This window comes from Bubalus bubalis, chromosome 14, assembly GCF_019923935.1.
Source record: "Bubalus bubalis isolate 160015118507 breed Murrah chromosome 14, NDDB_SH_1, whole genome shotgun sequence".
Lineage (NCBI taxonomy): Eukaryota > Metazoa > Chordata > Mammalia > Artiodactyla > Bovidae > Bubalus > Bubalus bubalis.
Window position 1 is genome coordinate 5909533 of NC_059170.1, and position 26187 is coordinate 5935719.

The following is a 26187-nucleotide window of genomic DNA, read 5'->3' on the forward strand; positions in this document are numbered from 1 at the left end:
ATCCCCCATTCCCTTTCCTCGGCGCTTATCATGGTCTGACATATTCTTTGACTTTCTTGGTTTTGATCTGCTTCCAACCAGCTCCACAAGGGCTGGATGTTTGCGTTTGGTTTACAGCTGTATCTCAGACGCTTATCTCAGGACCTTGCATACAGTAGGCGCTCAAGCCACACTGATGACCGGATGAAGGAAGGTGGAATTGAGAGGCAGGCAGTCGTTAGGGGCACATCCTTTGCCCAAATCCCTAACCCGCCCCCAGCCTCACCAACCGGCCGGGCCGGGCAGGCAGGAGTTAAGAGGCGCGCACGCTTCCAACCCGCAGGTGGCGCCGTCCCGCCTCGGTGCCCGACTCCGGGCACTCAGAAGTGCGGGACAGAATCGCAGCGAGCGCGGAGCCAAGCTCAGCCCCGACTTGTTGATCTCGCCCAAGCAGCCGCCACCGCTGCCGCGGGAGCAGAAGAGGAGGAGGTGGATCGCGAGGCGCCGCCCGACCTCAGTCCTGCCGCCCGCGCCCCCAGCGCCCGCCCGAGCCCCCAGCCTCGGAGAGCGCGCTCCGGCCCCGCAGCGCCTGCAGCTTCGGCGCGTCGCCTGCCCGGCCGGCGTAGGCCAGGCCCAGCCCGGCCCCGGGTCCGCCGCTGCCCGTGGGCGGGGGCGCCCGGGCGACCGCGGCAATGCGCGGTCCCTGGTCCTGGGAGGCGGCCACCCTGGGGGTGAGTGTTGGGGCGCGCGGCGGGGACGCAGGGGTGCCAGGAGAGGGGCTCGCTTGTCGTGGTTCGGCCTGTTGGTCTACCCAGGCTCCGCGGTTTCAGGCTGGGGGGTGGAGGGGGGGTGGCGGGGCTCAGGGGAGACGCGCGATCCTCATTCTTGGGTGAGGGGGTAGGGCGTGAGCTTCACATGCCTAGGGGCTCAAAGGAGCCCTGAGATCACCAGTGCGCGGAGGGAGGAGGGCTCGTTTTGAAAAGGCCAGAAAATTCAGCTCCTTTCCCCGCCTCCCACCTCCCCCACCCCTTCCCTTCCAAGCCCCGGGAAAGGCGCAGAACCCGGAGTTATAAAAAGCCATCGCAGGAGAGGAGCGAGGAGGAGGAGGAGGAGGAGGAGGAGAAGGAGAAGGGGGCGGGGAAGGAACTAGGGGAGGACGGGCCAGGTGGGTCCCCCGGACTTTGTGCGCCAACCCCCGCCGTGGGGCAGGGGGCGCGGAGGGAGGGGCGGGACCCCGCGCAGAGCTTGGCTTTGCGTCTTCAGTGTTCACCTCGTCTCCGGAGAGACCTCAAGAGGTGCTCCCGTGTGGCCTGGGGAGAGGGGTCGCTCCAGGACAGTGGGGCTGTCGTGACTATCCGGTCTGTTCTGACCGACAGGTGGGCACCTGAAACGCTCCAGAATTCCCCCAAATCTTTAAAGGTTTAGAAAAAGCAATCCCCCTGCCACCGCCCCGCCGCCTCCACCCAGCCTTCAAATCCTAATTATCTCGGAGCAGGGGAAGGAAAAGATAAGTATTAAAAAAAAATAAAAATAAAAAGTTTTTTCATTCAGCTGCCCTCCTCTCCGCATGGCGGGGCCAGGTGCGGCCCTCGACGGGGAGACCCAGAGAAAAGCGAGTTTCAGCACTCGACGGGGCGGACAGCGCCCCAGGCGGCAGAACAGAGCCAGGGCGGCGGAAGGCCGGGGTGGGGCCTCCCGGGTCCCCCCTGCGCCTCTTGAGGGCCCTCTCCCCGCTCCGGAGGGCGGCCCCTCCCTCCAGCCACGGGGTGGGGCGGACTTCAGCACCGGCGGGAGGGACAGCGCCCAGCCCGGCTGCGGCCCTGAGCCGCTTAAGCGCCGGGAAGGTCAAGGCCGGCAGGGGCCGGGGTGGAGAGGTGGGGAGGGGCCGCGCACAGCTCCTCGTCCGCTGACCTGCGTCCGCTTTCTGCCTCACAGCCGTCGGGATGGAGGTGAGAAGACGGCCGTGACGCGCGCCCGCGCGGCCCCCTGCACCCCCAGCAGCCCAAAGCGCTCCCTGCCCCCCTCCCCCGCGGCGGCTGGCCTCGCCGTCCAGTGACAGCGGCCTGGGGGGGCAGGGGGGGCGGGGGCGGCCGGACCAGCGATGCCGGCGGGCATGACGAAGCATGGCTCCCGCTCCACTAGCTCGCTGCCACCCGAGCCCATGGAGATCGTGCGCAGCAAGGCGTGCTCGAGGCGCGTCCGCCTCAACGTCGGCGGGCTGGCACACGAGGTGCTCTGGCGCACCCTGGACCGCCTGCCCCGCACGCGGCTGGGCAAGCTCCGCGACTGCAACACGCACGACTCGCTGCTGGAGGTGTGCGACGACTACAGCCTCGACGACAACGAGTACTTCTTCGACCGCCATCCGGGCGCCTTCACCTCCATCCTCAACTTTTACCGCACCGGGAGGCTGCACATGATGGAGGAGATGTGCGCACTCAGCTTCAGCCAAGAGCTGGACTACTGGGGCATCGACGAAATCTACCTGGAGTCCTGCTGCCAGGCCCGCTACCACCAGAAGAAGGAGCAGATGAACGAGGAGCTCAAGCGCGAGGCGGAAACTCTCCGCGAGCGGGAGGGCGAGGAGTTCGATAACACATGCTGCGCGGAGAAGAGGAAGAAACTCTGGGACTTACTGGAGAAGCCCAATTCCTCTGTGGCCGCCAAGGTGAGTGTGAAATCCGGGCGGTGCTGGACTGGGGCGGGGCAGGGGGGGAGTTCTGCCTGTGTGCCCAGATCGAGGACCATGGCTTGGGGACTGTGGCTTAATTCCCACAACTATGAAGACCAGGAAAGAGAAAGGGCTGTGGCTGAGACCTCACAGGTGAGAACCAACAGCCTCTTCAGACTGTTCGTTCCTGTATGGCTCTGGCCACCTCATCCTTTTATTATTCAATACTTTATACCCCAGCTTTGCTGGAGAAAAGCCTTTATGGAGACTTAGGAAAACCCACATCAAGAGAATGGACACTGCAAATAACAGGGCACAGAGGGACAATAAAGCCTCGAGATGGAGTAGAGTTGGGTTAGGTCTGTTCTACATAATGCTCCCTTGTGGATGCCTAGACCCAGGCTGGAGGAGAGTCACTCTGCAATTTTAATACTTATCCCTATATTTATAACCCCACTTTGCTCCAAGGAGAGAATGAAGCAGCTTACAGACCTGCTTGGAGGACATTGAGATACTGAGAGGCAGTTTTAACATAAGTGAGAAAAATGAGGCAAAGGGACTGAGTGCATGATGCCTGCGGCCGGGTGTGGATGCCTGTGGGCGAAGGGTCACCCCTGGTTTGTTCTTTCTTCATTTATTTGGTGAATTGATTTCCAGAATGCTTGATGCAGCTTCTAAAGATGCTTTGGCTGTCGGAAGAGGATGTAAATTTTGAAATAGGGGAGAAAAAAATGAGGCAATGTGAAAAAGAAAGCAGAAGAAAGAGGCAGGAATGGGTCTCATCACAATGGATAGAACTATGTGCTGCCAGGTTAAAAAAAGGGGGGGGGGCTGTAAGGGATGAAGGAAGGCTTGGGGTGTGAACCAGACCAGGGCAGGAGGTCATCTGCTGATGAGCAACTTGTCTGTGTTAGGCTGGGACTCGGGGATGCCTCAGAGAGATGGGGCCTATCTTCACGTGGCCAAGGTGCTGGGAGTCACGAGGAAATGACAACACACTGTGTGCAGCGCGACAAAAGAGGCCACGCGGGGCCAAGGGAGCCAGAAAAGAGAGGCGCTCTGGTCAGAATCCAGGGAGACCACGCTGGGAAAGATACGTTGAACATAACTCATTCCCTGAGAGCAGGGCCAATAAGACAGGGGAAGAACAGGTAAATGTATTCATGGCAAAAAGAAAAAGAGAGAAGGAAATCTGCATACCAGCCATGATGTGTGAGCTCGGGCTGCCTCCTCGACAGCCTACTGTCCAGAGGCCTGTCCTGCCCTCTCATTGTGGGTGCCCCCTGGCTCAACTGGCCCCTCACTAAAGGCCCACGTGGAGGGCCAGGTCTAGAGGGGGTTTTGAGGGGGCCCTCTCTCCAGAACTGGCTGCCCCGGGAGAGGCCTTTAAGAATGTGAATGTAGGACTGAGTGGCTTGTTGGAGCATGGAGAGAGGTTTTCTCTTTTCCCTGTCCACCCTAAAGAGGACGCAGAGATTCCTAGGCCCGTCTCCTCTTTGCGGGCTGCCTCTGGCCATAATCCTGCCCCAGGTTTCGTGTCCAAAAAGCCTCTGTCTTAAGACATAGTCACTCGCCTTTAACCAGCTTAGGATCAGCAGACTTATTTTGCTATTTCCAGGCCTGACCAGGTTTCTCCCTTCTACACCTGGTTTAGACCCAGATATGACTCCCTCCTCTCTGTTCTGTCCCTAAGACAAGAGAGTGAGGGGCAGAGCAGGGGAGGGTCCATTTCCCAGAAGAAGTAGGCAAAGGGCTCTGTTTGGGTTGGTGCCTGGCAGCTAGGCAGGTGGCTCAGGCTTGTAAAAGGTGCTGGTTGGGAATAAACAGCTTCATCACTCCCTTGGGTTAATCCGATCATAGGGATGAGTTTCATGACCTCTCTGTGATCATGGGCTGGGGCTGCTGGCTAGTCCTGGCAGATGGTTGGTCTAGGATATTTGCAGCCAAGGCTGAAATAGTGTGGCAGGCAGGCTCATTGGCCCTCAGCATAGAAATCCTGCCATTGATCACATGTCCACTGTATATGGAAAACACATTTAGGCTTATACCTATTATTATATCCTACATTTCAAAAAGAGGGAAGATCAGAGAGGTTAAGTAACTTGCCTAAGGTCACACAGCAGACAAATGGGAGTAGCCAGAAATTTAGACTCAAGTGTGATTTTGAATTACTCTTCTTTCCACAGTGATTAAGTACCATAGTCTCCTTCCCAGTCTCCCTGCTTCCACCTTTGCCTCCTGCAATCCATTCCCCATTCAGCAGCCAGAGTGAGCTTTTCTAGGTATAATTGGATCACATTATTCATCCGCTCAAAATGCTCCAGAGAGTTTTCCCATTACAGAATGAAGTCCAAACCCTTCACCACAAATCCGGCCCCATGACCTCTCCAGACTCATCTCTTGTCTCCTCTGGTTCACTCAGTTTCAGCCCCACTGGCCTCCTTGCTCTTCCCTACACAGACCCGTCTCTGTCCTGACTCAGGGCCTTGGCACTTGTTCTTGCCACCTGGGATTCTCTTCCCCATATTGTCCCATGGCTGGTCACTCTCTCATTCCTTTTAGGAGCTGGTCCCCATGCAGATGTCCCCTCCTCTAAAAGACCTTTCCTGACCTCTATCTAAGACAGCCTCTCTCTTCTTACACTGACATCTTGCAGTGTCCTTCTTGCACAGGGCTTGGGCACTATCTGAAATTGTACCGGCTTCCTTGTATTTCTCAGTTCCTCCTCTATAAGAATATGAGTGTCATGAGTTGTATTCACTGCCCCATTCCCAGTACCCATCATGGTGCCTGGCACAGAGCATCTCCAGATAAATCCAGGTGGAAGGAATGAATGCAGCGACCAGTCAGTGAGTGTGTCTCAAGGACCTGTCACTCCTTCCTGTCAACCCACCTGCAGCCCAGCTCTCTGTGCCTCTGGCCTCCTTAGGGGATTTGTTCTTTGCCCTTCCCACCCGCCCCCAGCTCCCCAACTCGGAAGCTTCAGTTGTTAGAACATCAAGGCCTGTAGAAATTTCTCAGAGTTCGCAGGATTAGAAGTCAAATGGAGGACCACGGCTGGGTGATTATGAGATACAGAAATGCCATATCTTACATACGTAGGACCAAAGACAGACCTGGGTTTTAAGGCCAGGTTCACCGTCTCGCCAGTTTCTGGCCTTTGGTGAGTTCTTCCCCTCTCCAAGCTGTAGCCTCCAGCCTGTAAAGTAGATAAAAGGCCCACCTTGAAGGGTCATCGCGTTTGCCAGAACTGAGCACAGTGCCCACCCAACAGTACATGGGGCTTGTTTTCATAAATAATAAGCAGCAGAGTCCTTTCTCTATGGCTGGCTGGGCTGGGTTGCGGCAAGTCTTTTCCTTCTGATAGCAGCACTGAGTGGCTGAGCTGCTGCTGTTAATAATTGATGGATGTTCTGGCAACACCGAGACAGACCAAAGCACAAGCCCTTGCCTTCCCCATCAGGGGAGTGAAAATCAAAATCCATTAGACAAAAGGCAATGTGATTGATTCTAGTTTGGAAGCTGGGGTCAGTCTCATCAGAGTGATGGGGTTGTGGCTCTGGGCCACTGCTGGGTTTGTGCTTTCTGGGAAAACTACAAGCTTTTCTCAGTAGGAGAGACAGAGAGCTAATTTGCCAGGCCAGGAGGGTCTTTGGTGCCTGGAAGAGTCTCAGGGTTAAAGCCTGAGATAATTTCCAGAGGAGCTGCCATTTGTTGTGCCAGGCACCGATTAGTGATGCTTTCTATGCACTATCATTGAAATCCTTTCCACAGTTCAATCAAGGTAGTCTTCCCACTTGGGCTACAAGTCACAGAATAGGAAACCAGAAGTGACTTCTATAAGGAGGAAGATGCATCTTCTCACCTAACAGGGAGTTTCAAGGTAGCTGGCTTTGGGCTAGTGGTTCCCTGATACCATTAGGATTCTAGATTCTTTAAATGAATTAATTAGGCTGTGTCGAGTCTTAGTTGCGGCACGAGTGATATTCATTCAGTCACATGGGATCTCTCACTGGGATACACTGGACTCCCTAATTGTGTCAAGCGGGTTCCAGAGCGCTCGGGGCTTCACGCAACATGCAGTCTAAGCTGTTCTATGGCACGTGGGATCTTAGTTGCCGGACCAGGGATGGAACCCGAGTCCCTCGCACTGCAAAGCAGATTCTTCACCACTAGACTACCAAGGAAGTCCAAGGATTCTAGATTCTTTCTGTCCTTCTGCTCCTCCAGCTCCTGTAGGTAGCTTGGTCCTCAGGCTGGATGCCTGGTATCATGAGATGGCTACCCAGTTCCAGCCTCCAAATAGAGACACATGATGTCCAACCAGTGAAGAAGAGCATGCCCTCTTCTATGCCAGTTTCCCCCCCCCCACCCCCACCCCCCAGCTTAACCTTTTCCAGCAGCCCCCTGGCAGACTTCTTTTTAAATCCCATTGGTCAGGTCGCATGCTCATCCTTTATCCTCAGGGAAGCCTGGGAAAGCAAGTGTCTGGGCTTTTCAGATGAAGGGGGGGAATGGATTCGATGAGTGGTGTTAATATTATTTTACAAAGAAGAAATGGAAGCTCTGAGAGGGGCAGTCACTTGCTGGAGCTCACGCAATTAAGGGTGCTCAGTCAATATTTGTTGAAGGAAAGAAAATGGCAGAGCGAGGGTTTGAACCTGGGTTGGCCTGGTTCCCGAGCCTGTGCTTCTTCATCCCAGAATCTTGGGCAGATCATTCAAGCTCTCTGAGCTTCAGTGAACTCCTCTGCCAAAGGGTGATGGCATAAGTGCCCACCCCTTGGGATTTCAGATGGCGAATGTAATTTGCAAATGAAAGTACTTTATGAATACGAATCATTGTTATTATATTCCAAAGTGGAAGTATCCTTCATTTAGAGACGCTGGTCAGTGGTTTGCCCACCACAGATTTGATTAGGAATCACCTCTGGGGCTTCCCTGGTGGCTCATTGGTGGGGAGTCCGCCTGCCAGTGCAGGATGGGTTAGACCCCTGATCCAGGAGGATCCCACATACCACGGAGCAACTGAGCCCGTGAGCCCCGTCTACTGAGCCTGTGCTCTAGAGCCCAGGAACTGCAACCACTGAGCCCGTGCCCTAGGGTCCACGCTCTGCAACAAGAAAAGTCACCCCAGTGAGAATCCCACACACGACTAGAGACTAGCCTCTGCCCGCCACAACTCGATAAAAGCCCTCACAGCAAATAAGACCCAGCATAGCCAAAAATAAATAAATAAATAAAAACTTAAAAAAAAAGAATCAGCTCTGGAGTCCTACAGATATGGTTCATTTCTACATCGATTACCAGGAATATGACACCTCAGGCAAGTTCCTTTCCTCCTCTGAGTCTCAATTTCCTCCTCTAGAAAATGGGAATTATAATGGAGCCCACCTCTTAGGGCCTTCACAAGATAATCTGCAGAGAGAGCTTAACCCAGTGGCTGGTATATGGTAAACATTCTATAAACGCCAATAGTGATTATTTGTATTATCACTGGATTCCTCTATTTTGACTACTCCCCCGGTTGGCCACATCCCCTATTACAGTGTTGTTGATTGTAGGCTCACTGCCTGCCCGCTTGGGATTTCATACCTTTAGTGTAATGATGTTTCTGCTTCCTTGATCTGATCCAGGGGGCATTCACGTTTTATCATCAAGAAAAATGAGGGAGGGATTTCTCTGGTGGTCCAGTGGCTAAGACTCCGTGCGGCTCAGGTTCCATCCCTGGTCAGGGAACCAGATCCCACATGCTGCAGCAAAGACTGAAGATCCTGCATGCCACAGCTAAGACCTAGAACAGTCAAATACATAAATACATACAGTTGAAAAAGAAGAAAACTGAGGGAAACCAACTCAGAATCCATGGGGCCAGTCCAGTGCCATGAGTCATCTGGCCGAGGCACCTGCTGGCCCTGGGTCAGTCATCCTGGATGTTTGCATTTATTCCTGGGAAACAATATACCAGAGATTCAGAATCCCCGCTGTGGGGTCACAGAGACCTGGATTTGAATCCCAGCCCTGACACTGCCTAGCTCTAGATTTTGGACCAATCTCTTCACCTCTCATAGCTTCTGTTTCCCCCTCTATAAATGAGAATGGAAGTAAAGCCACCTCCCAGGGGTGCCCGGAGGATTTAGTATGCCAGTGCATGGAAAAGGCTGAAGCTTGATAAATCCAGCATCCTGATTTGATAAAGGGAAACACGAAGGATGCTTCAAGGATTTGCCAGGGTCACACAACAAGTTGGGCAAGATCAGGGGCTATTTTCAGGCCTTTCTGCCCCCGCTCCCCTGTTACCCTTACTGAGGTTCCCAGGCCTTTCCTTTCCATCCCCTGATCAGGTCATACCTTGGCAGCTGGTCTCTCAGGGGTTTTGAAAGGCTCTGAAAAGCTGCTGCTGCTGCTAAGTCACCTCAGTTGTGTCCGACTCTGTGTGACCCCATAAACGTCAGCCCACCAGGCTCTCCTGCCCCTGGGATTCTCCAGGCAAGAACACTGGAGTGGATTGCCATTTCCTTCTCCAATGCATGAAAGTGAAAAGTGAAAGTGAAGTCGCTCAGTCGTGTCCAACTCTTAGCGACTCCATGGACTGCAGCCTACCAGGCTCCTCCGTCCATGGGATTTTCCAGGCAAGAGCACTGATTGTCAAAATGCTTTGGAAGGAAGAGTCCTGGACAAATGAGCAGTTTGGCCCAAGTTTAATTAACTGAAAGAGAACAAGCCGCACACGAAGCGCTGACTCCATCCCCAGCACTGTACGTCCCTCTCATACCTGACAGCACCACGGACAGGAGCCCTGATTTTAGAACTGGATCGCCCAGGTCCAAGGTCTGACTCCTCTACTTACTCACCACGTGATGTGTGGTAAACTGCTTGCCTCCTTGCACCCCGGTTCTTTCACATAAAATGGGGGCATCAGCAGGACTGTCTCATCCCATTGCCATCAGAATTAAATGAAGTAATGCACACAAAGCCTTTCAAACAGGGTTTGGCACATGAAAAGCCCTCAGTAACTCTTAGGGGGTTTCATTTTGTTTTGTGAGTTTTTTTTTCAATCAATATTTTATTTTTTTATTAGAGTATAATTGCTTTCCAATGTCGTGTTACTTTCTGCTGTGCAACAAAGTGAATCAGCTATTGCTGCATCGCTTCAGTCATGTCCGACTCTGTGCGACCCCATGGACTGCAGCCTACCAGGCTTCTCTGTCCATGGGATTCTCCAGGCAAGAACACTGGATAAAAAAAAAAAAAAAAAAGAACACTGGAGTGGGTTGCCATTTCCTTCTCCAATGCATGAAAGTGGAAAGTGAAAGTGAAGTCGCTCATTCATGTCTGACTCTTAGCGACCCCATGGACTGCAGCCTACCAGGCTTCTCTGCTCCTGGGATTCTCCAGGCAAGAACACTGGAGTGGGTTGCCATTTCCTTCTCCAATGCATGAAAGTGGAAAGTGAAAGTGAAGTCGCTCAGTCATGTCTGACTCTTAGTGACCCCATGGACTGCAGCCTACCAGGCTCCTCCATCCATGGGATTTTCCGGGCAACAGTACTGGAGTGGGGTGCCATTGCCTTCTCCCATATCCCTTCCTTTTTTTTGTTTTTTTGTTTTATAACATGTTTTATTGTATAATATGTGTTTAACATCTTCCATGTCAAATTAGGGTTCTATGTCCTTCATCTTAATGACTTTATTATATGCCAACTGTGTTTGTCTTAATTTTTATTACTTATTCCCTAGTCTGGAATTTTTTTTAATGTTTTATTTTTTTAATGTTTTATGTTTTTTTATGTTTATGTTTTGTTTTTAATTGTCGTTTCATTTAACCCTCCAAACTGTCCTGCCAGATAAATCAGATCCTTTTCAAAAATTCATTACTCTTACAAAATGATACATCATAAGGATGAGATAGTTGGATGGCATCACCGACTCAATGGAAATGAGTTTGAGTAAACTCCGGGAGTTGGTGATGGACAGGGAGGCCTGGCATGCTGTGGTCCATGGGGTCGCAAAGAGTTGGATGCGACTGAATGACTGAACTAACTGAAGGTGAATTTACATAACTTGGTTCAACATCACATAGGCAGTTGGAGCAGAACAGGGACCCGATCGTGATGGAGAAGATATGGTCAACATCTCAACCACATCCTTTTAGCTCTTAACTTTTGCAGGGTCACTAGCCCAGTTCAAGCTACAACACCTGCAGTTCTTTGCCTAGAAGCTTCCTCTGGCCATTGGAGTGCAGTAAAGACAGGGAGTTCTGGCCCTACCTGGAGGAAGCAGTCCTCAACTGATAACTGATGGAGAAGGTGTATAAATACTTCAGCTCCCTCCCCTTGGTGCATGCTCACATGCATGCTAAGTTGCTTCAGTCGTGTCTGACTCTGTGACCCCATGGATTGTAGCCCACCAGGCTCCTCTGTCCATGGGATTCTCCCAGGCAAGAATACAGGAGTGGGTTGAAATGCCCTCCTCCAGGGGATCTTCCTCACCCAGGGATGGGGCTCGAACTCACGTCTCTTACGTCTCCTGCATTGGCAGGCGGGTTCTTTACACCTGGGAAGCTCCCTCCCCCTGGATAGGTGTATAACTCCGAGGTGCATGGTCCACAGTGGCCCCCAGAGGTCCTCAGCAGAATCCAGCCCCAGGTGCCTGTAGTGGTTCCTTGCTTGATAGTACACTCTGGCCTCTTTCTCTTCCCTGTCTCAGATCTCCTCTGGTAGGGGCAGCGGTGTGTCCTGGGATCACCTCCCACCTAAACCACTTTACTCAGATTCTTGTCTTAGGATCTGGTTCTGGGGCTGCAACCAAAGACTTTTGGGAAACCTCAGACTCCTATCTGGGATCATCTTTTTTTTTTTTTTTTTTTTTTTTTTTAGTATTTATTTGGCTGCACGGGGTGCAGCACGTGGGGCCGTCATTGCCGTGCACCAAGTCTCTAGTCGTGACACACCGACTCAGTAGTTTGCAGCACGTGGGCTTAGTTACTCTGCGGCGTATGGGATCTTTGTTCCTCTCCCAGGGATCAAACCGCGTCCCCTCCGTTGGAAGGCAGATTCTTAACCACTGGACCACCAGGGAAGTGGCTGGGATCAGCTTCAAAGAAGACATTCCAGGGCTGGCTGGGCTCAGTCAGCCTCACCTCCATCTCCTGCAGAAAATAAAAACAGTAGCAACCGCAGCAGCAGCCACCCCTCTGCTTACTGTGTCCTGGGCGCAGTGCAAAGAGCGTTGGATGCACAGTGGTGTCTGATCCCCAGTCACCCCACTGCTGCTGCTGCTGCTAAGTCGATTCAGTCATGTCCGACTCTGTGCGACCCCATAGACGACAGCCCACCAGGCTCCCCTGTCCCTGGGATTCTCCAGGCGAGAACAACGGAGTGGGTTGCCATTTCCTTCTCCAAGCCATGAAAGTGAAAAGTGAAAGTGAAGTCGCTCAGTCATGTCCGACTCTTCGAGACCCCATGGACTGCAGCCCACCAGGCTCCCCCGTCCCTGGGATTCTCCAGGTGAGAACACTGGAGTGGGTCGCCATTTCTTTCTCCAGTGCATGAAAGTGAAAAGTGAGAGTGAAGTCACTCAGTCGTGCCAGACTCATAGTGACCCCATGGACTGCAGCCTACCAGGCTCCTCCGTCCATGGGATTTTCCAGGCAAGAGTACTGGAGTGGGGTGCCATCGCCTTCTCCTAGGGAGGGGCAATTATCCTCATCTCACAGCTGTGGAAACTGGGGCCCAGAGAGGTGCAGCCACTGGCCCAGGGTCACACAGTGAATGGAAGGATTGTGAACCTGAGATCCGGCCTCCGTACCATGCGACTGACCTTCAGGAAGTGAGAAGCAAGTTTCACACGGCCTCTTCACCTTGGAGAATGGAGATGCTCTGGATGTGAGAGGCCTCCAGGGTCTCCCACCTGACTTCGAAGGGTTTCTGGCTTCTGCTCCTTTATGAGCTTGGCCCCAAAGGGCTATGGGCCAGGACTATTGGAGACAGTGTCTTAGAAATAAGCTTTATTTTCATGGATAATTTAAATAGATCAGGCTCTACCTTCTTGAGGGAGGATGTTCTTGATTTTGGTGTCTGGTAGAGCTGGGCCCAACCAGATGGGGTCAGGGACAGATGGACCCCCCACTCCCAAATTGGAGGAGGAGCCGAAATTCACATGTTTGTATCAGGAGCACCAATTCTCCTTTAAAATTTTCCCTGATGACATCAATAACAAATAAGACATATGTAACCACATGAGACATATTCCTGCCGGTACGGGAATGGCCTGGGTTCAATTCCACCCCCACTGCTTCCTGGCTGTATGAACCCACAAGGCACCTCACTTCTGCAAGTCTGGGGGTGGGAATAATAGGTAGGGTGCTCTTCACTGAGCAGGGATGTTCACCCCCATCTGAACATTTGGGTCACCTGAGCTTCGACAAACACCTGTGCCCAGGCCCCATGACTGAAACAGTCTCTGGGTGATTTATTTTAATTAATTAATTAGGCTGCCTCAGATCTTACTTTCGGCATGTAGAATCTTTGTTGCATCATGGAGGATCTTTTATTGCAGCGCCCTCGGACTCAGTCATTGGGGCACCTGGGCTCTGGAGTGCATGGACTTAGTTATCCCAAGGCATGTGGAATCTTTTCTGGGTCGGGGAGTTCCCCTGGAAAAGGGATAGGCTACCCACTCCAGTGTTCTTGGGCTTTCCTGGTGGCTCAGATGGTAAAGAATCTGCCTGCAATGCAGGAGACCCTGGTTCAATTCCTGGGTTGAGAAGATCCCCTGGAGGAGGGCAGGGCAATCCACTCCAGTATTCTTGCCTGGAGAATCCCCATGGACAGAGGAGCCTGGAGGGCTACAGTCAGTGGGGTCGCAAAGAGTCGGACACGACTAAGCGAGCAAGCCCAGGATAGCACAGAGGCTGAGACCATTCGAAAAAACAAATACAGGTACTTCCCTGGTGGTCCAGTGGTTAAGAATCTGCCTTGTAGGGGACTAAGGTCGCGCATGCCGCAGAGCAACTGAGCCCACCCACCACAACCAGAGAGTCTGTGGGTCACAACGGAAGATCCCACATGCCGCAACTAAGACCCGGCTCAGCTGAATGAATACGTAAATAATTAAAGAAAAGAAAGTGCCAATGAAGCAGAAACCTGAAGGAAGGGAGAGAGTGAGGCAGGTGGACTTGAGGGGAAGAGTGTTTCTGATGGAGAAAACAGCGCGTCTAAGGCCTTGGGGCAGGAGCACATCTGGGAGAGTCAAGTGGGAGGAGTGGGGCAGGCGTGGGCGGGGAGGGGAGATCAGAGGGACCACAGTGTTGCTGTGGGACTCTGGCCTTTCTTCAGAGTCTGAGCTTCTACACTGGCCTCCCTGCCTCCAGCTGCCCCTTTCCAGGCCATCCCCTGCAGGGAAGCCAAGCCGTCTTTCTCAAAGATGATAATTTGCTCATGCTCACCCTTCCGTGGCTCTCACTGCCCCCAGAGTCAAGTCCAGACTCCTCGGCCTGACCTTCAAGACCTCAACTCACCGCTCCACCGTGGTCTCCTGTCTGTTCCCCGTGGTACCCTCTGCCCACATCACACCCACCTTTTCACGCTGCCTGAATACTCCAGCCTGCCTGGGTCCTGCTCCACGCTTCCATCCAGCCGACTTCTCTGCCCTGCACCCCGTTCTTCCTCCTGTCTGCCTGCAGCCTCCCTCTCTCCTCGCCCTCCAAGGGCCAGCTTCTCCCTCCCCCTCCACCCACACCCGTTTCAGGCAACGCCGCCTGCTCCTCCACCCCCGTCTAGGCTCCGGAAACCTGATGTTCATACCTTCCTGGCACAAAACGCTCTGAAGACTAGCTTGTGAGTTGTTCTGTGGATGCCAGGCCCACAGAGAGAAAGGGACGCGTAAGACAGCAAGCTCTGCAGCCCGACTGCCTACACTCACATCTCAGCTCAGTGGCGATTCAAGCTGTGTGGGCCCTTGGGGGAATGACAGTTTCTCCAGGCTTCGATTTCCTGAGCCGTGATTCGGATGCCTGACAACAACCGGAGTCATTGTGACAATCCTATACGAAGTCCGCCCCTGGCCTCAGCAAGTGTTCAATACGAGTTAACTGCTGCCGCTGTTGTTATTTTTGTATTGCAGTTAAGGGTTCATAAATGTTTGTGGAGTGAATGAATGAGCAAATTGGCATGATCCTATGGTCTCTCTTATCAGGCAAGGGTCTCCCAGGCGTACCCTCCCCCAGGAAAGGACTTCTGAGCTTCCATTCATAGCAGGGAGGCATGGTTAAATTAGATACTTGAGATGTTCTTTCGCATCTTGACTGCTCCATTTTTGTTCTGTAGCCGGGCTGGTCTCCACTGTAATTGCCGACCATGGCCTGGCACGCAGACACTGTCTTTGAGAGAATAATGTTCCACTGGCCAGTTCCACACATCATTCACATCCGCCAGGTAATGGGCCTGGAATCAAACAGCTTCTAAAAATAGACCCTTATATTTCTCTAATTGCTACCTAGGGCCATCCCTGAGACTTTCCAAGGCCTGTGTGATGCTTAGGGCCCTCGACCTTGGTCAGCATTGATTCTTAGAGTCTTTGTAGACCCAATTGTACTTAACAAAGAGGCAACCTCTGATTGCCCTGCTGCGGCATGTGAGAAGAGGAGAGACAGGCGGCGGTGGTGCTTGTTCAGCCTAAGTCCTGTCTGACTCTACGAGACCCCATGGACTGCGGCACGCCAGTCTCCTCTGTCCTCCACCATCTCCCAGAGTTTGCTCAAATTCATGTCCGTTGAGTCTGTGATGCTATCGAAGTATCTCATCCTCTGCCAACCCCTTCTCCTTTTACCTTCAGTCTTTCCCAGCATCAGGGTCTTTACCAATGAGTCAGCTCTTCACATCAGGTGGCCAAAGTATTGGAGCCTCAGCTTCAGCATCAGTCCTTCCAGTGAATATTCAGGATTGATTTCCTTTAGGATTGACTGCTTTGATTTCCTTGCTGTCCAAGGGACTCTCAAGAGTCCTCTCTAGCACCACAGTTCAAAAGCATCAATTCTTTGGTGCTCAGCCTTCTTTATGGTCCAACTCTCAAGTCCATACATGACTACTGGAAAAATCATAGCTCTGACTATATGGACTTTTGTCAGCAAACTGATGTCTCTGCTTTTTAATACACCATTTAGGTTTGTCATAGCTTTCCTTCCAAGGAGCAAGCATCTTTTAATTTCATGGCTGCAGTCACCATCTGTAAGAAAATAAATTCTGTCACTGCTTCCACTTTTTCCCCGTTCTGTTTGTCACGAAGAGATTGGACCAGATGCCATGATCTTAGTTGTGGTTTTTTTTTTTTTTTTTTCCAATTCTCACACCCATTTTCTGGCTTTTTTTTCTTTGCACTTAAATGATTTAATTATTTATTTTCATTTCATTATTATTTATCTTTAAATTTGAATTTCTAATAGTTATTTTATAGTTTTGCAGAATATTATCATTATTTGGGCTTTTTTTTTTTTCCTAAACACTCTCTTTAAATAAATCTATATTATCCACTTTTGAACACTTTAACCATTTTTTGTGTGCTCAGCCAGTCAGTCATGTCCCACTCTTTGAGATCCCATGGACTGTAGCCTGCCAGGCTCCTCTGTCTATGGAATTTTTCAGGGAAGAATACTGGAGTGGGCTTCCATTTCCTACTCCAGGCATGATCTTTGTTTTTTTGATGTTGAGTTTCAAGCCAGCTTTTTCCTATTTCCCATTCTCAGTCTCATCTCAGATCCAGCCACTGTCACTCTCTTTTTTCACCCTCATCAAGAGGCTCTTTAGTTCCTCTTCACTTTCTGCCATTAGAGTGATATCATCTGCCTATCTGAGGTTGTTGAAATAGACTTAAAGTTCAAATGGACTTAAGCAAAAAAAAAAAGATAATTGAAAAGACCTGCGTTAGGTAAGGCTTCAGGTAGGGCTGGATCCAGGGGCTTAACTATGTCATCAAGTACTGGTCTCCAATCCATCTAAGTTTCTTCATAACCATGTTGGCTTCTCAGCAGGCTGTGCAAACATGGCTGGAAAGATAGCATCCAGCAACTGTATGTTTCCATTCTGGGGAAAAACAGAGTTTACTTCCCAATGATTCCAGCAAAATCCTGGGGCTGATTCTCACTGGCCCATCCCTAAGCCAATTACTTAGCCAGGTCTGGATCACATGACAATGGCTGGCTCTGAGGTGAGACTGAGAACGGGAAATAGGTAGTTCTTCAAAGGAGAATTGAAATACTGTTGCTAAGAAAGGAGAGAATAAATGTAAGCTGGCAAAAATAACCCATAGCCATTAGGAAACTTATAGCCTGCTGGAGGGAGATAAGCATTAAACAAACAGAAGGTTAAATGAAAGAATAATCACAAAGTGTAGCATGTGTGCTGGGAAGGAAAGAAGGTGTTTTGATAGAGAGTAACAGGCCAAGGTCAAAGAGGAGCACAGGCGGCCCTTTCTGAGACCCTGAACTTGATTTCTCTCTTTTCTGAGCCACAATAGTGATTGTCTTCTACAAATTCTGTTTCAACCTCTCCTGCACCATTTAGCATGCTCCCTCTTCTGTTCTATTTTCTTCTCATCCTGTCTTATAGCTCCAGCTAAAGCAGGATATTCTAGGACTTTATCTTACTCATTGCTGTGTTCTAAAGCAGGATGGGTGGTCAGTTTTGTAAATAAAGTTTTATTGGAACATCATCATGTTCATTTATTTATTAACGAGGGCCACTTTTGGTAACGACAGCATTTAGAGGGAAAGCTTTCTGACCTGTGTTCTAAAGTCATCCCAGAGCCTGATGCAGGCGAGTGGATGACTTTTTCAGAGGGAGTCTGTCGAAGGACTGGAGAGATGGAGCAAAGGCACAAGCTATCTGTGTGAACTTGAACAAATCACTTAACCTCTCTGGGCCTCTGGCTCTGTATCTTGCGATGCCAGCTGTCCCTTCTCCTCCTTCAGATCTTGGCTCATATGGCACCTCTTCAGAAAGAATCTCCCTGACCTTGAACTACCAGTTTGGACTTGGTGGCATATCCGCTCTTTCCATGATAAAAATCTCTCTGGTTTATTTTGAGATTAGGCCCACTTGAGGCAGGCGTCCTTCCCCTCCTCTTCACCAGTGTTTTTCCTTGTCTCCTATGCCATCACCCTGGTGGGATGAGTGGAAAGAGCTTTGACTTGGAACTCTGGAGGCCTGCGTTCATAACTCCAGCATCACCACATAGGAGCTATGAGACCCTGGGCAAACAAATCCAGCTCGTCTCTGGTTCCCAGTTTCTTTACCTGAAAAATAGGCTTGGTAACTTGTCAAGCAGGACTACTGGAAAGACAGCTGCACTCTCCTGTGCTGGAGTGGCCAGCACTGTGCTGGCCAGGAATGGATGCTCCATTCATGTTGCTTATTTTCCTTTTCTCTTCCTTTTCTCAAGAGGAAGAGGGGGGAAAGAGGCTACCCTAAACCTTGCCTTAATCAGGCCTTTGCGTGCTCAAACCCTTCATGCAATGACTGTGCCAAGGAGTAACCCAGTCTCCATCACCCCGCATCCTTTGATGTGGACGCATGGAGCTTTCCCCATCTTACACAAAGCCCCAAGCAAATGCAACCCAAGCTAAGTCCCCTAGTCCCTCTGCCTCCCTCCAGGTTTCTATCTGCCAGTATGCCCTGTGTAAAAATTGTAGATTCTTGCTGGCCTCATGACTGGGAGGATAGGCCAATCCAAAGAGGTAATTTTCAACTCTCAGCCTTAGTGTCAGGGAAGCAGGAGGGAGTGGTGCATACCGCGGTGACCTGGAGCAGACGTGCCCATCTAATGAGGCAGCTGGATTCAGGTCTAGGCTGGATTCTGAATCCAGCCTGGGTTCTGGGCCCAACCAGGAATGTGAGCTTTCACTGAGATATCCCAATTTTTCAATGCTGCTGAAGAATTTTTTAAAAATTAAAAACATTTGAGTGAGCCAAACAGAACGCCTCTGAGGGCCATATTCAGCCTTTGGGGTTCCACTTTTTAACCCCTGCAGCATAGAACCTTTGATGGCTAGAAATGGCAGGGGGGATCGCTTCTTGTCTCTGAGACCCTCCCATCTGGAAGGGAGTGGGGTAAGGGGGATAGAGCTTGGGTGACAGAAGCAACAGATCCCCTCTCCTTACTCCTGGCATCAAGGACAACACAGGGTGGCAAGTGTCTGTTGAATGAATGACTGTCCCGCACACATGGAACTTGGCTCCAAAACTCGAGGCAGCCCATTCCTGGTGAATGCCAACATATGTCAGGGAAATTCATGCGTTTTCCTAAATTAACTAGCTAATAGGATCCTAGGTCCCCCTCCCCAATCTCCAAAGATAGCAGGATGAAAAATCTGCTGAAGTGATTAGTTAAGGGCTGAATATTGAGTCAGCAAGCCAGCTTGACTCTGAGCCTCAGGTTCCTCATCTGTAAAATGGGAATAGTAAATTCCTGGGTTGGTCCAGAGGATAGAATGAGATATAGCATGTGAAGCGCTCAGCAAAATACAACAAATAATTGTTAGCCAGAGTCCATCATGAGAAACGCTGGGCTGGAGGAACAAGCTGGAATCAAGATTGCCAGGAGAAATATCAATAACCTCAGATATGCAGATGACACCACCCTTAATGGCAGAAAGTGAAGAACTAAAGAGCCTCTTGATGAAAGCGAAAGAGGAAAGTGAAAAAGTTGGCTTAAAGCTCAACATTCAGAAAACGAAGATCATGGCATATGGTCCCATCACTTCATGGCAAATAGATGGGGAAACAGTGGAAACAGTGGCTGACTTTATTTTTCTGGGCTCCAAAATCACTGCAGATGGTGATTGCAGCCATGAAATTAAAAGACACTTACTCCTTGGAAGGAAAGTTATGACCAACCTAGACAGCATATTAAAAGCAGAGACATTACTTTGCCCACAAAGGTCCATCTAGTCAAGGCTATGCTTTTTCCAGTGGTCACGTATGGATTTGAGAGTTGGACTGTGAAGAAGGCTGAGCACCGAAGAATTGATGTTTTTGAACTGTGGTGTTGGAGAAGACTCTTGAGAATCCCTTGGACTGCAAGGAGGTCCAACCAGTCCATCCTAAAGGAGATCAGTCCTGGGTGTTCATTGGAAGGACTGATGTTGAAGCTGAAACTCCAATACTTTGGCCACCTGATGTGAAGAGCTGACTCGTTGGAAAAGACCCTGATGCTGGGAAAGATTAAGGGCAGGAGGAGAAGGGAACGACAGAGGATAAGATGGTTGGATGGCATCACCAACTCAATGGACATGGGTTTGGGTAACTCTGGGAGTTGGTGATGGACAGGGAGGCCTGGCGTGCTGCGATTCATGGGGTCACAAAGAGTCGGACACGACTGAGCGACTGAACTGAACTGATTATTCACATTGTTGTTTTCATCCTCTTCATATCATCCAAGCTGCTGACTTGTTCTGGGGGCCATGGGCCTGTGGGAGAGTTTATTGTGTAGAGTTTAACTTTAAATCCTTGTGGAGTCATGTTGGCTCTCCAAATTCAGGTGGGAAATTTTGGGATTTCAGAAATTCTTGGTGGAGACTAGGGTACCTGGGATTGGAATTCTGGTGTTCAGGGTTGGAATTCTGTCACTCAAGATCACTGCTGTGATTGATTGTTCATTCTTGGAGCATCGCCATTCAAGGTCACTGCTCTGTGGTTCAAGGTCAGAATCCTCAGATTTGTCACTGTACCCAAAGAAGTACACCGCCAGAGTGATCAGCGAGGTTGAATTGCTGATGTTTCTGGTTGGAATTCATGGGTGGAGTTGGAATTCTGAAGTTCAAGATCAGGGCACCTCAGTGGCCTTCGTGATTGGAATTCTGGCGGACACATTTGGAACGCTGGTGTTTAGAGTCAGAACTCTTGTTTCCAATTCGTTATTTGTGGGTCTCATCCCTTGTATGTGTCATTACCACTCATCATTCACCTTCCTGGCAGAATTCCTGAAGAAATGCAAGCCACAGAAGGTCCCCAAACATTGATTTAGCCAGAGGGGTTCTATTATAGCTCTTTTCGTTTCTGACGCCCAGCCACTCAGGTGGTGCCATCAGAGGTGACGTGATCCTCAGGAAGGCAGCCCAAGAGTGACTCCCCTGCCCCACCCTTGCCAAAGACCCTTCAGCCAGTCATCAGCTCCACTTCTTGCTGGTGGGCCTGGAGCAGTGCCAGAGGCGCAGTCCTGCCAACCCCTTGGGGGGTACCTGGATGATCATACCACCCTGTTACCCAGAGAAAGACAAACGGTGTCAGGCAAAGGTGAGAACAGAGTGCCAAGGGCTCGTGGCTTCCCCACGTGTGGCTGGCAGCAACACGGGGGGACGTGGACGAGTTTGCTGGTCACTGTGGTCACCACAAATGCATTCTTGGTGCCAACAGGAAGGGGAGCTTCATTGATTGTGGGGTGGAGAGGTACCAAAAAATCATCTTTAAACTCTGCTTCTTGTTGTTTTAGTCACTAAGTGATGTCTGACTCTTTTGCAACTCCATGGAGCGTAGCCCTCCAGGCTCCTTCTGTCCATGAGATTTCCCAGGCAAGAATGGAGTGGGTGCTGTTTCCTTCTTTGGGGATCTTCCTGACCCAGGGATCAAACCCACGTCTCCTGCATTGAAAGGCAGATTCTTTACCGCTGAGCCACCGAGAAAGCCCCAAAACTCTGCTTACAATGGTGCAAATAATGGACACTCAAGGGGCACTGAGTGGAAAGGGGTCTTGCAGGGAGTTTGCTGGGTCGCATCCACTAGTAAATGGTTACAGCACCCCCCTCCCGACCTTCACACATTGCATTCCTTTACCTTCTTTTGTGTTTTCTCATAGCCCTTTCCACCACCTAGAATGCTATATGTTTATCCGGCTCTTGCCTGTCTCATTCTACTGCATTATAAGCCCCATTAGACAGGAACTTGGTCAGGTTTTACTTCTATCTTCCCAGTGCTAAAACTGTGCCTAGCATATAGTAGTTCATAAATAAATGTTTATTGAATAAGTGAATGAATGGCTTCTGATGAATGGCCCCTTCTAATATAGTCTTTTTTTAAATATTTATTTTTTTGGCTGCACCAGGTCTGAGCTTTGGCACGTGGGATCTTCAGTCTTCACCGCAGCACGTGGGATCTAGTTCCCTGACCAGGGATTGAGCCTGGGCCCCTTGCACTGGGAGCGTGGAGTCTTTGCCACTGGACCACATGGAAGTCCCTAGTGTAGTCTTAGAGAGTTTTCTAAGCTCTCAGATCATGAGCTCTCTCTCATGCAGAGCCCACCTGCAGCAGCATCCACTCCACCTGGACAGTCTTAGATGGGGATAAGGGGGAGCAGCGACGGGAAGAGGCATCCACCCCGCCATGGCTCATCGTTGTCCTCAGGATAATTTCCAAGTCCTTATCTGGCTGCTAAGGGCTTGTAAGAGCTGCCTCCCCACCTTCACGTTACACACACGTCATATGGCTCCTTATCTCCTTTCTCAAATCTTCCAGACACCATTCTGGGTCTCATCTCAGGGCCTTTGCACATGCTGTGCTGATTAGAACAATCCAGTTGCTCCTACCCTGGCCTCTTGGCCTCCTTAACTCATCCTTTAAAACTCTACTTGAACACCCTTCCCTTGACTTCCCAAACTTTTGATTCTTCTTTACCCCCACCACCCTTTTTTTTTTTTAATTTTCCCCCACACTTTTTATTTATTTATCTATTTTTTAGCCATGCCGCATGGCTTTTAGGAATCTTAGCTCCCCAACCAGGGATTGAACCCGGAACTGTGTGTAGTGAAAGTGCAGCGTCCTAACCACTGGACTGCCAGGGGAGTCCCCTGACTTCCCAAACTTGATGTCATTCTAAGCCGTACAATGGGCCCTGATATTTCTTTCAAGGATTTGTCATTAGACCCTCCTCGGTCACTGCTTGTGGATTCCCAAGTTCACGACTCGGAGATAATCTTCCCTGAACTGGCAGTTCCTTGGAGGAGGTGCCCAGAGTCCCTTCCCTTTCACTCAGAAAAATGCAGAACCTGGTTCCTCCTCCCAGATATGAGGCATTCTCACTCCAGGGAGGAGGAGTTTTCATCTCCCAGGAAGACTTCTTAGCTGCCCTCCTGAGTCTGTCTCATACTAACCCGACACTGTGGACCCTGTGTCCGCTCAGTACATCTCACCCTCCAGCTGTCCAGGCCTCCCTGGGGACTCTGAGGACCTCAGAGGCACCACCCCGCCTATTTTTCTGGCCACATCCACATAGCTGCACTCCTGTACCACTCATACAGATATTAACTCAGGCAGCCCTCACGACCCCCTCTGTGGAAGATACTGTGTTTTATCATTTTTTAATATTTATTTCTTTATCTGCACTGGGCCTTAGCTGAAGCACTTGGGATCTTTCAGTTATGTCTTGTGGGGTCTCATCCCCTGACCAAGGATTGAACCTGGGCTCCCTGCATTGGGAGCATGGAGTCTCAGCCACCGGACCACTGGGGAAGCCCTGAAGGTACAACAGTTATCCCCATTTTACAGATGTGAAAACTGAGCCCTAGAGAGACGGAGTAATACACACAAGGATGCAGCTAAGATGGGGCAGGGCAGCGTCCGACTCCAGCTGTCACCTGCAGAGCCCAGGCCAGCACCCGCTCTGTTCTCTTTCTCTCCACAGCTCTCCCTCACGTGCTTCTTCCTTTTCTTCTTGGAATTCTTGCCTTTCTCTTGTGACTCGTCTCCCTTTTCTCCTTAAGTAGCTCAAACACCCTTCAAGTTTTAAAAAGAACCCCAATTATGTGGATGTTTTGCTGTATTTTTCAAATTCCAGAAATCATCGAGCAGTGGGTGTTTTCACATCTTTGTGATGTAAAGGGGGTGGAGGGGAAAGGTGGTGATTTCCAATTGATCTGCTGGAGAAGACGGTGGAAGGGGAGGCTAAATGCCCTTCTAGTGTTGAGCAAGGCCTCCCACCTTTCTGACTTTATCTCCACCACAGTCTCCTGGCTCCCTGTGTCCAGCTACACTAATCTCATACTAAATTCCTTCCTGCCTCAGGCCTTTGCACATGCTTGCCCTCTGCCTGGAATTCTTTCCCCATTCTTCCTCACCCAGTTATTGCCTGTTCATCCTGAAGCTCCCAGATCACATGTCACTTCCTCTAGGAAGCCTTCCAAATGGGGCAAACCTCCCAGTAATGGTTTTCAAAGTTCTATGTACCTCTTTTGGATGGCCCTTGTTCCCACTGTAATTTCACATTGATCTTGGGGATTTAGCTGATTACTCTGCCTTCCTTTCCCCATGCAGATTGTGAACCGCCCAATGGCAGGACTTCTCTGCTGTGTTCACCTGTCTCTCCTGCACCTAACACTGTGCCTACCTCATGTAAGCACTCTGTAGGATTGTGTTGAATGAACTGATGGATGAAAGAATTCGGAGGTTAGTCACAATCGGCAGGAAGTAAATATCCAACTCTTTAGAGTGAGGAATGGGTGAAATCATTTGAAATGTCTGGCTGGAACTCCAACCAGAAGGCTCTTATCATCCCAAACTGAAAGAAACAAAGGTACCAAATTCTTTCTGAAGAGCCAGCTATCTTCTCTGGTGCCCAGAATGTACTGATTGATATTTAGAGTCTTCTATCAGCTTTTCTAAAAGGTGCTTACTTGCGTTATCTTTTATAGGGTGCTATTGAGCTTGTCTAAAGCAAATGCCACATAGGAAGACTCTAAACCCAGGAAACAGAAGTTCTGAGGGAGGTTTCTAAATGAAAGATCCCAGAAAATTCACCAGAAATATGGTGCAGTTGGAAGTTAACGCTACCTTTGGGGGCAGATGGACTTGGTTCAAATCCCAACTCCACCACAAGTGCCTGGAGCCTCCAACAGGTCACTTCCTCTCTCTCTAAGCTGACATTTTCTCTGAACCTCATCTTCAGAGACCAGTGCCAGGAGAGAGACTCCCTTCCTCTTCCCTGGCTGTTTCCGCCAAGTCCCAAGGTTGGCTCTGATTGGCCACACTTGGATCACGTGCTCATCTCTGAACCAATCCCTGTGGCCAGAGGAGGACATCATTGAGGGGACCCGCTTAGGTCAGAAACCACCACTGAGTGCAGGGCAAATGCCCGAAACGTATTTACTTAATATTTGCTTAATACTCTTATTTAAAAATATTTACTTAATATTCTTCTTTAAATTCATTAATTTATTTTACTTCAATCAAATTATTTTAAGAGAATTATCATGAAGAATTGGCACAATTCGCCATAAATCATGTTGTGATATTCTAGCCAGATGCTGGAGCCTGACCCTTGCTTTCTTTGGGTTCAAAGGGGCGACTTTTGTGTATTAGAGAGTTGTGACAGCCTTAGTAGCTTCCAACACGGACTTTCCCCTTGAGGGAGTCTGAGGGTTCAAAGGAGAATTGGAAAAGCCAGCACCATCTCACTTTGAATCAATCGGATTTGATGTCTTTCCCTGAACAGCTAACCCCATCTTGGCTGCCTATGAGAATCACCTGAGGATCTTCGAAAAATCCCAATGCCAGCAACCCCCTCCCCTCCAGACCAATTAAATCAGAATCTCTGGGGGTGGGACCCAGGGACTGGTATTTTGCCAAGTTCCTAGGTGATTTCAGTGTGCATCACGATTGAGAAATCAGATGTCATTGTGTCTGGTACTGGCGGTGTGTGTTCCACACTGGCACGCACAGAGGTTCAGCAGCCCCACTGGGCTGCAGCCAGGGGCTCACTGAGAAGCTAGGGTGCCCTGGGCTGGTCAGAGTGGTCCAAAGGCAGGTTCCTTTTTCCCTAAGAAATTAAGTGAGCAGGAGTCCAGGGAGGATCATTTAACACCCTCAAAATGGAAGGAAACACTCATCTATCTCCCAGTTCAGCAGCATAAGATTCCTGAAATGAAATTCAAGTCTCACCTGACTGCTTATATCTGCTGATATCTGACTGCTTGCTATCTGAACCAGCTACTACCTCTCCATCTGTCAGCCATCCCAGACCCAGCTCTGCGGCAGGCTAGCTGTGCTGCCCCAGGCAAGTCACTCAGCCCCTCCAGTCTTCAGGTTCCTCGTCTGCAGCCTGGGAACACGTTGCTGGGCTGTGTGATCTTTAAGGGCATTTCTACCCTGGGGACCCATGGATCTTCATCAGGGAGGCAGCCACAGGCTCCTCAACCACCCACCCAAGCCCTAGGTCAGGGATTGTCAAACTCCAGCAGAATACAGATTCCCAGGTCCAGCCTCCAGACTACAGAATCAATGTCTCTAGAGGCAGCCTGGGATCTGCATTCTAAACAAGGATCTCAGTTGATTCTGATGCTGGTGGTCCTCAAAGTACACTTTAAAAATATAGCGTCTCTGCCTTGGGGCTCACCATAAAAACCTCTTCTTCAGCCCACATGAGCCATGCCCTTCTCCCAGTAGCTTCCTTTTTATAGGTGGGGAAACTGAGGCTCAGAGAGGCCAAGTCCTTTGCCCAGGGCTCTGCCCTGAGTACATGGCATAGCTGGGATTCGAACACTGAATCTGCCTAACTC

General features: G+C 50.3%; 1 protein-coding gene across 1 annotated transcript in view; it reads left to right on the plus strand.

Annotated features, from left to right (window-relative positions):
- Positions 1 to 369: 369 nt before the first annotated feature.
- The window catches only part of KCNB1 (potassium voltage-gated channel subfamily B member 1), a 114820-nt gene continuing 89002 nt past the window's right edge, over positions 370 to 26187 (plus strand). Inside the window, exons 1-2 of the mRNA XM_025263308.3 lie at positions 370 to 710; positions 1915 to 2647. Coding sequence (XP_025119093.1) covers positions 2081 to 2647 — 567 coding nt within the window. The 5' untranslated portion in view covers positions 370 to 710; positions 1915 to 2080. The remainder of the gene's footprint in view (positions 711 to 1914; positions 2648 to 26187) is intronic.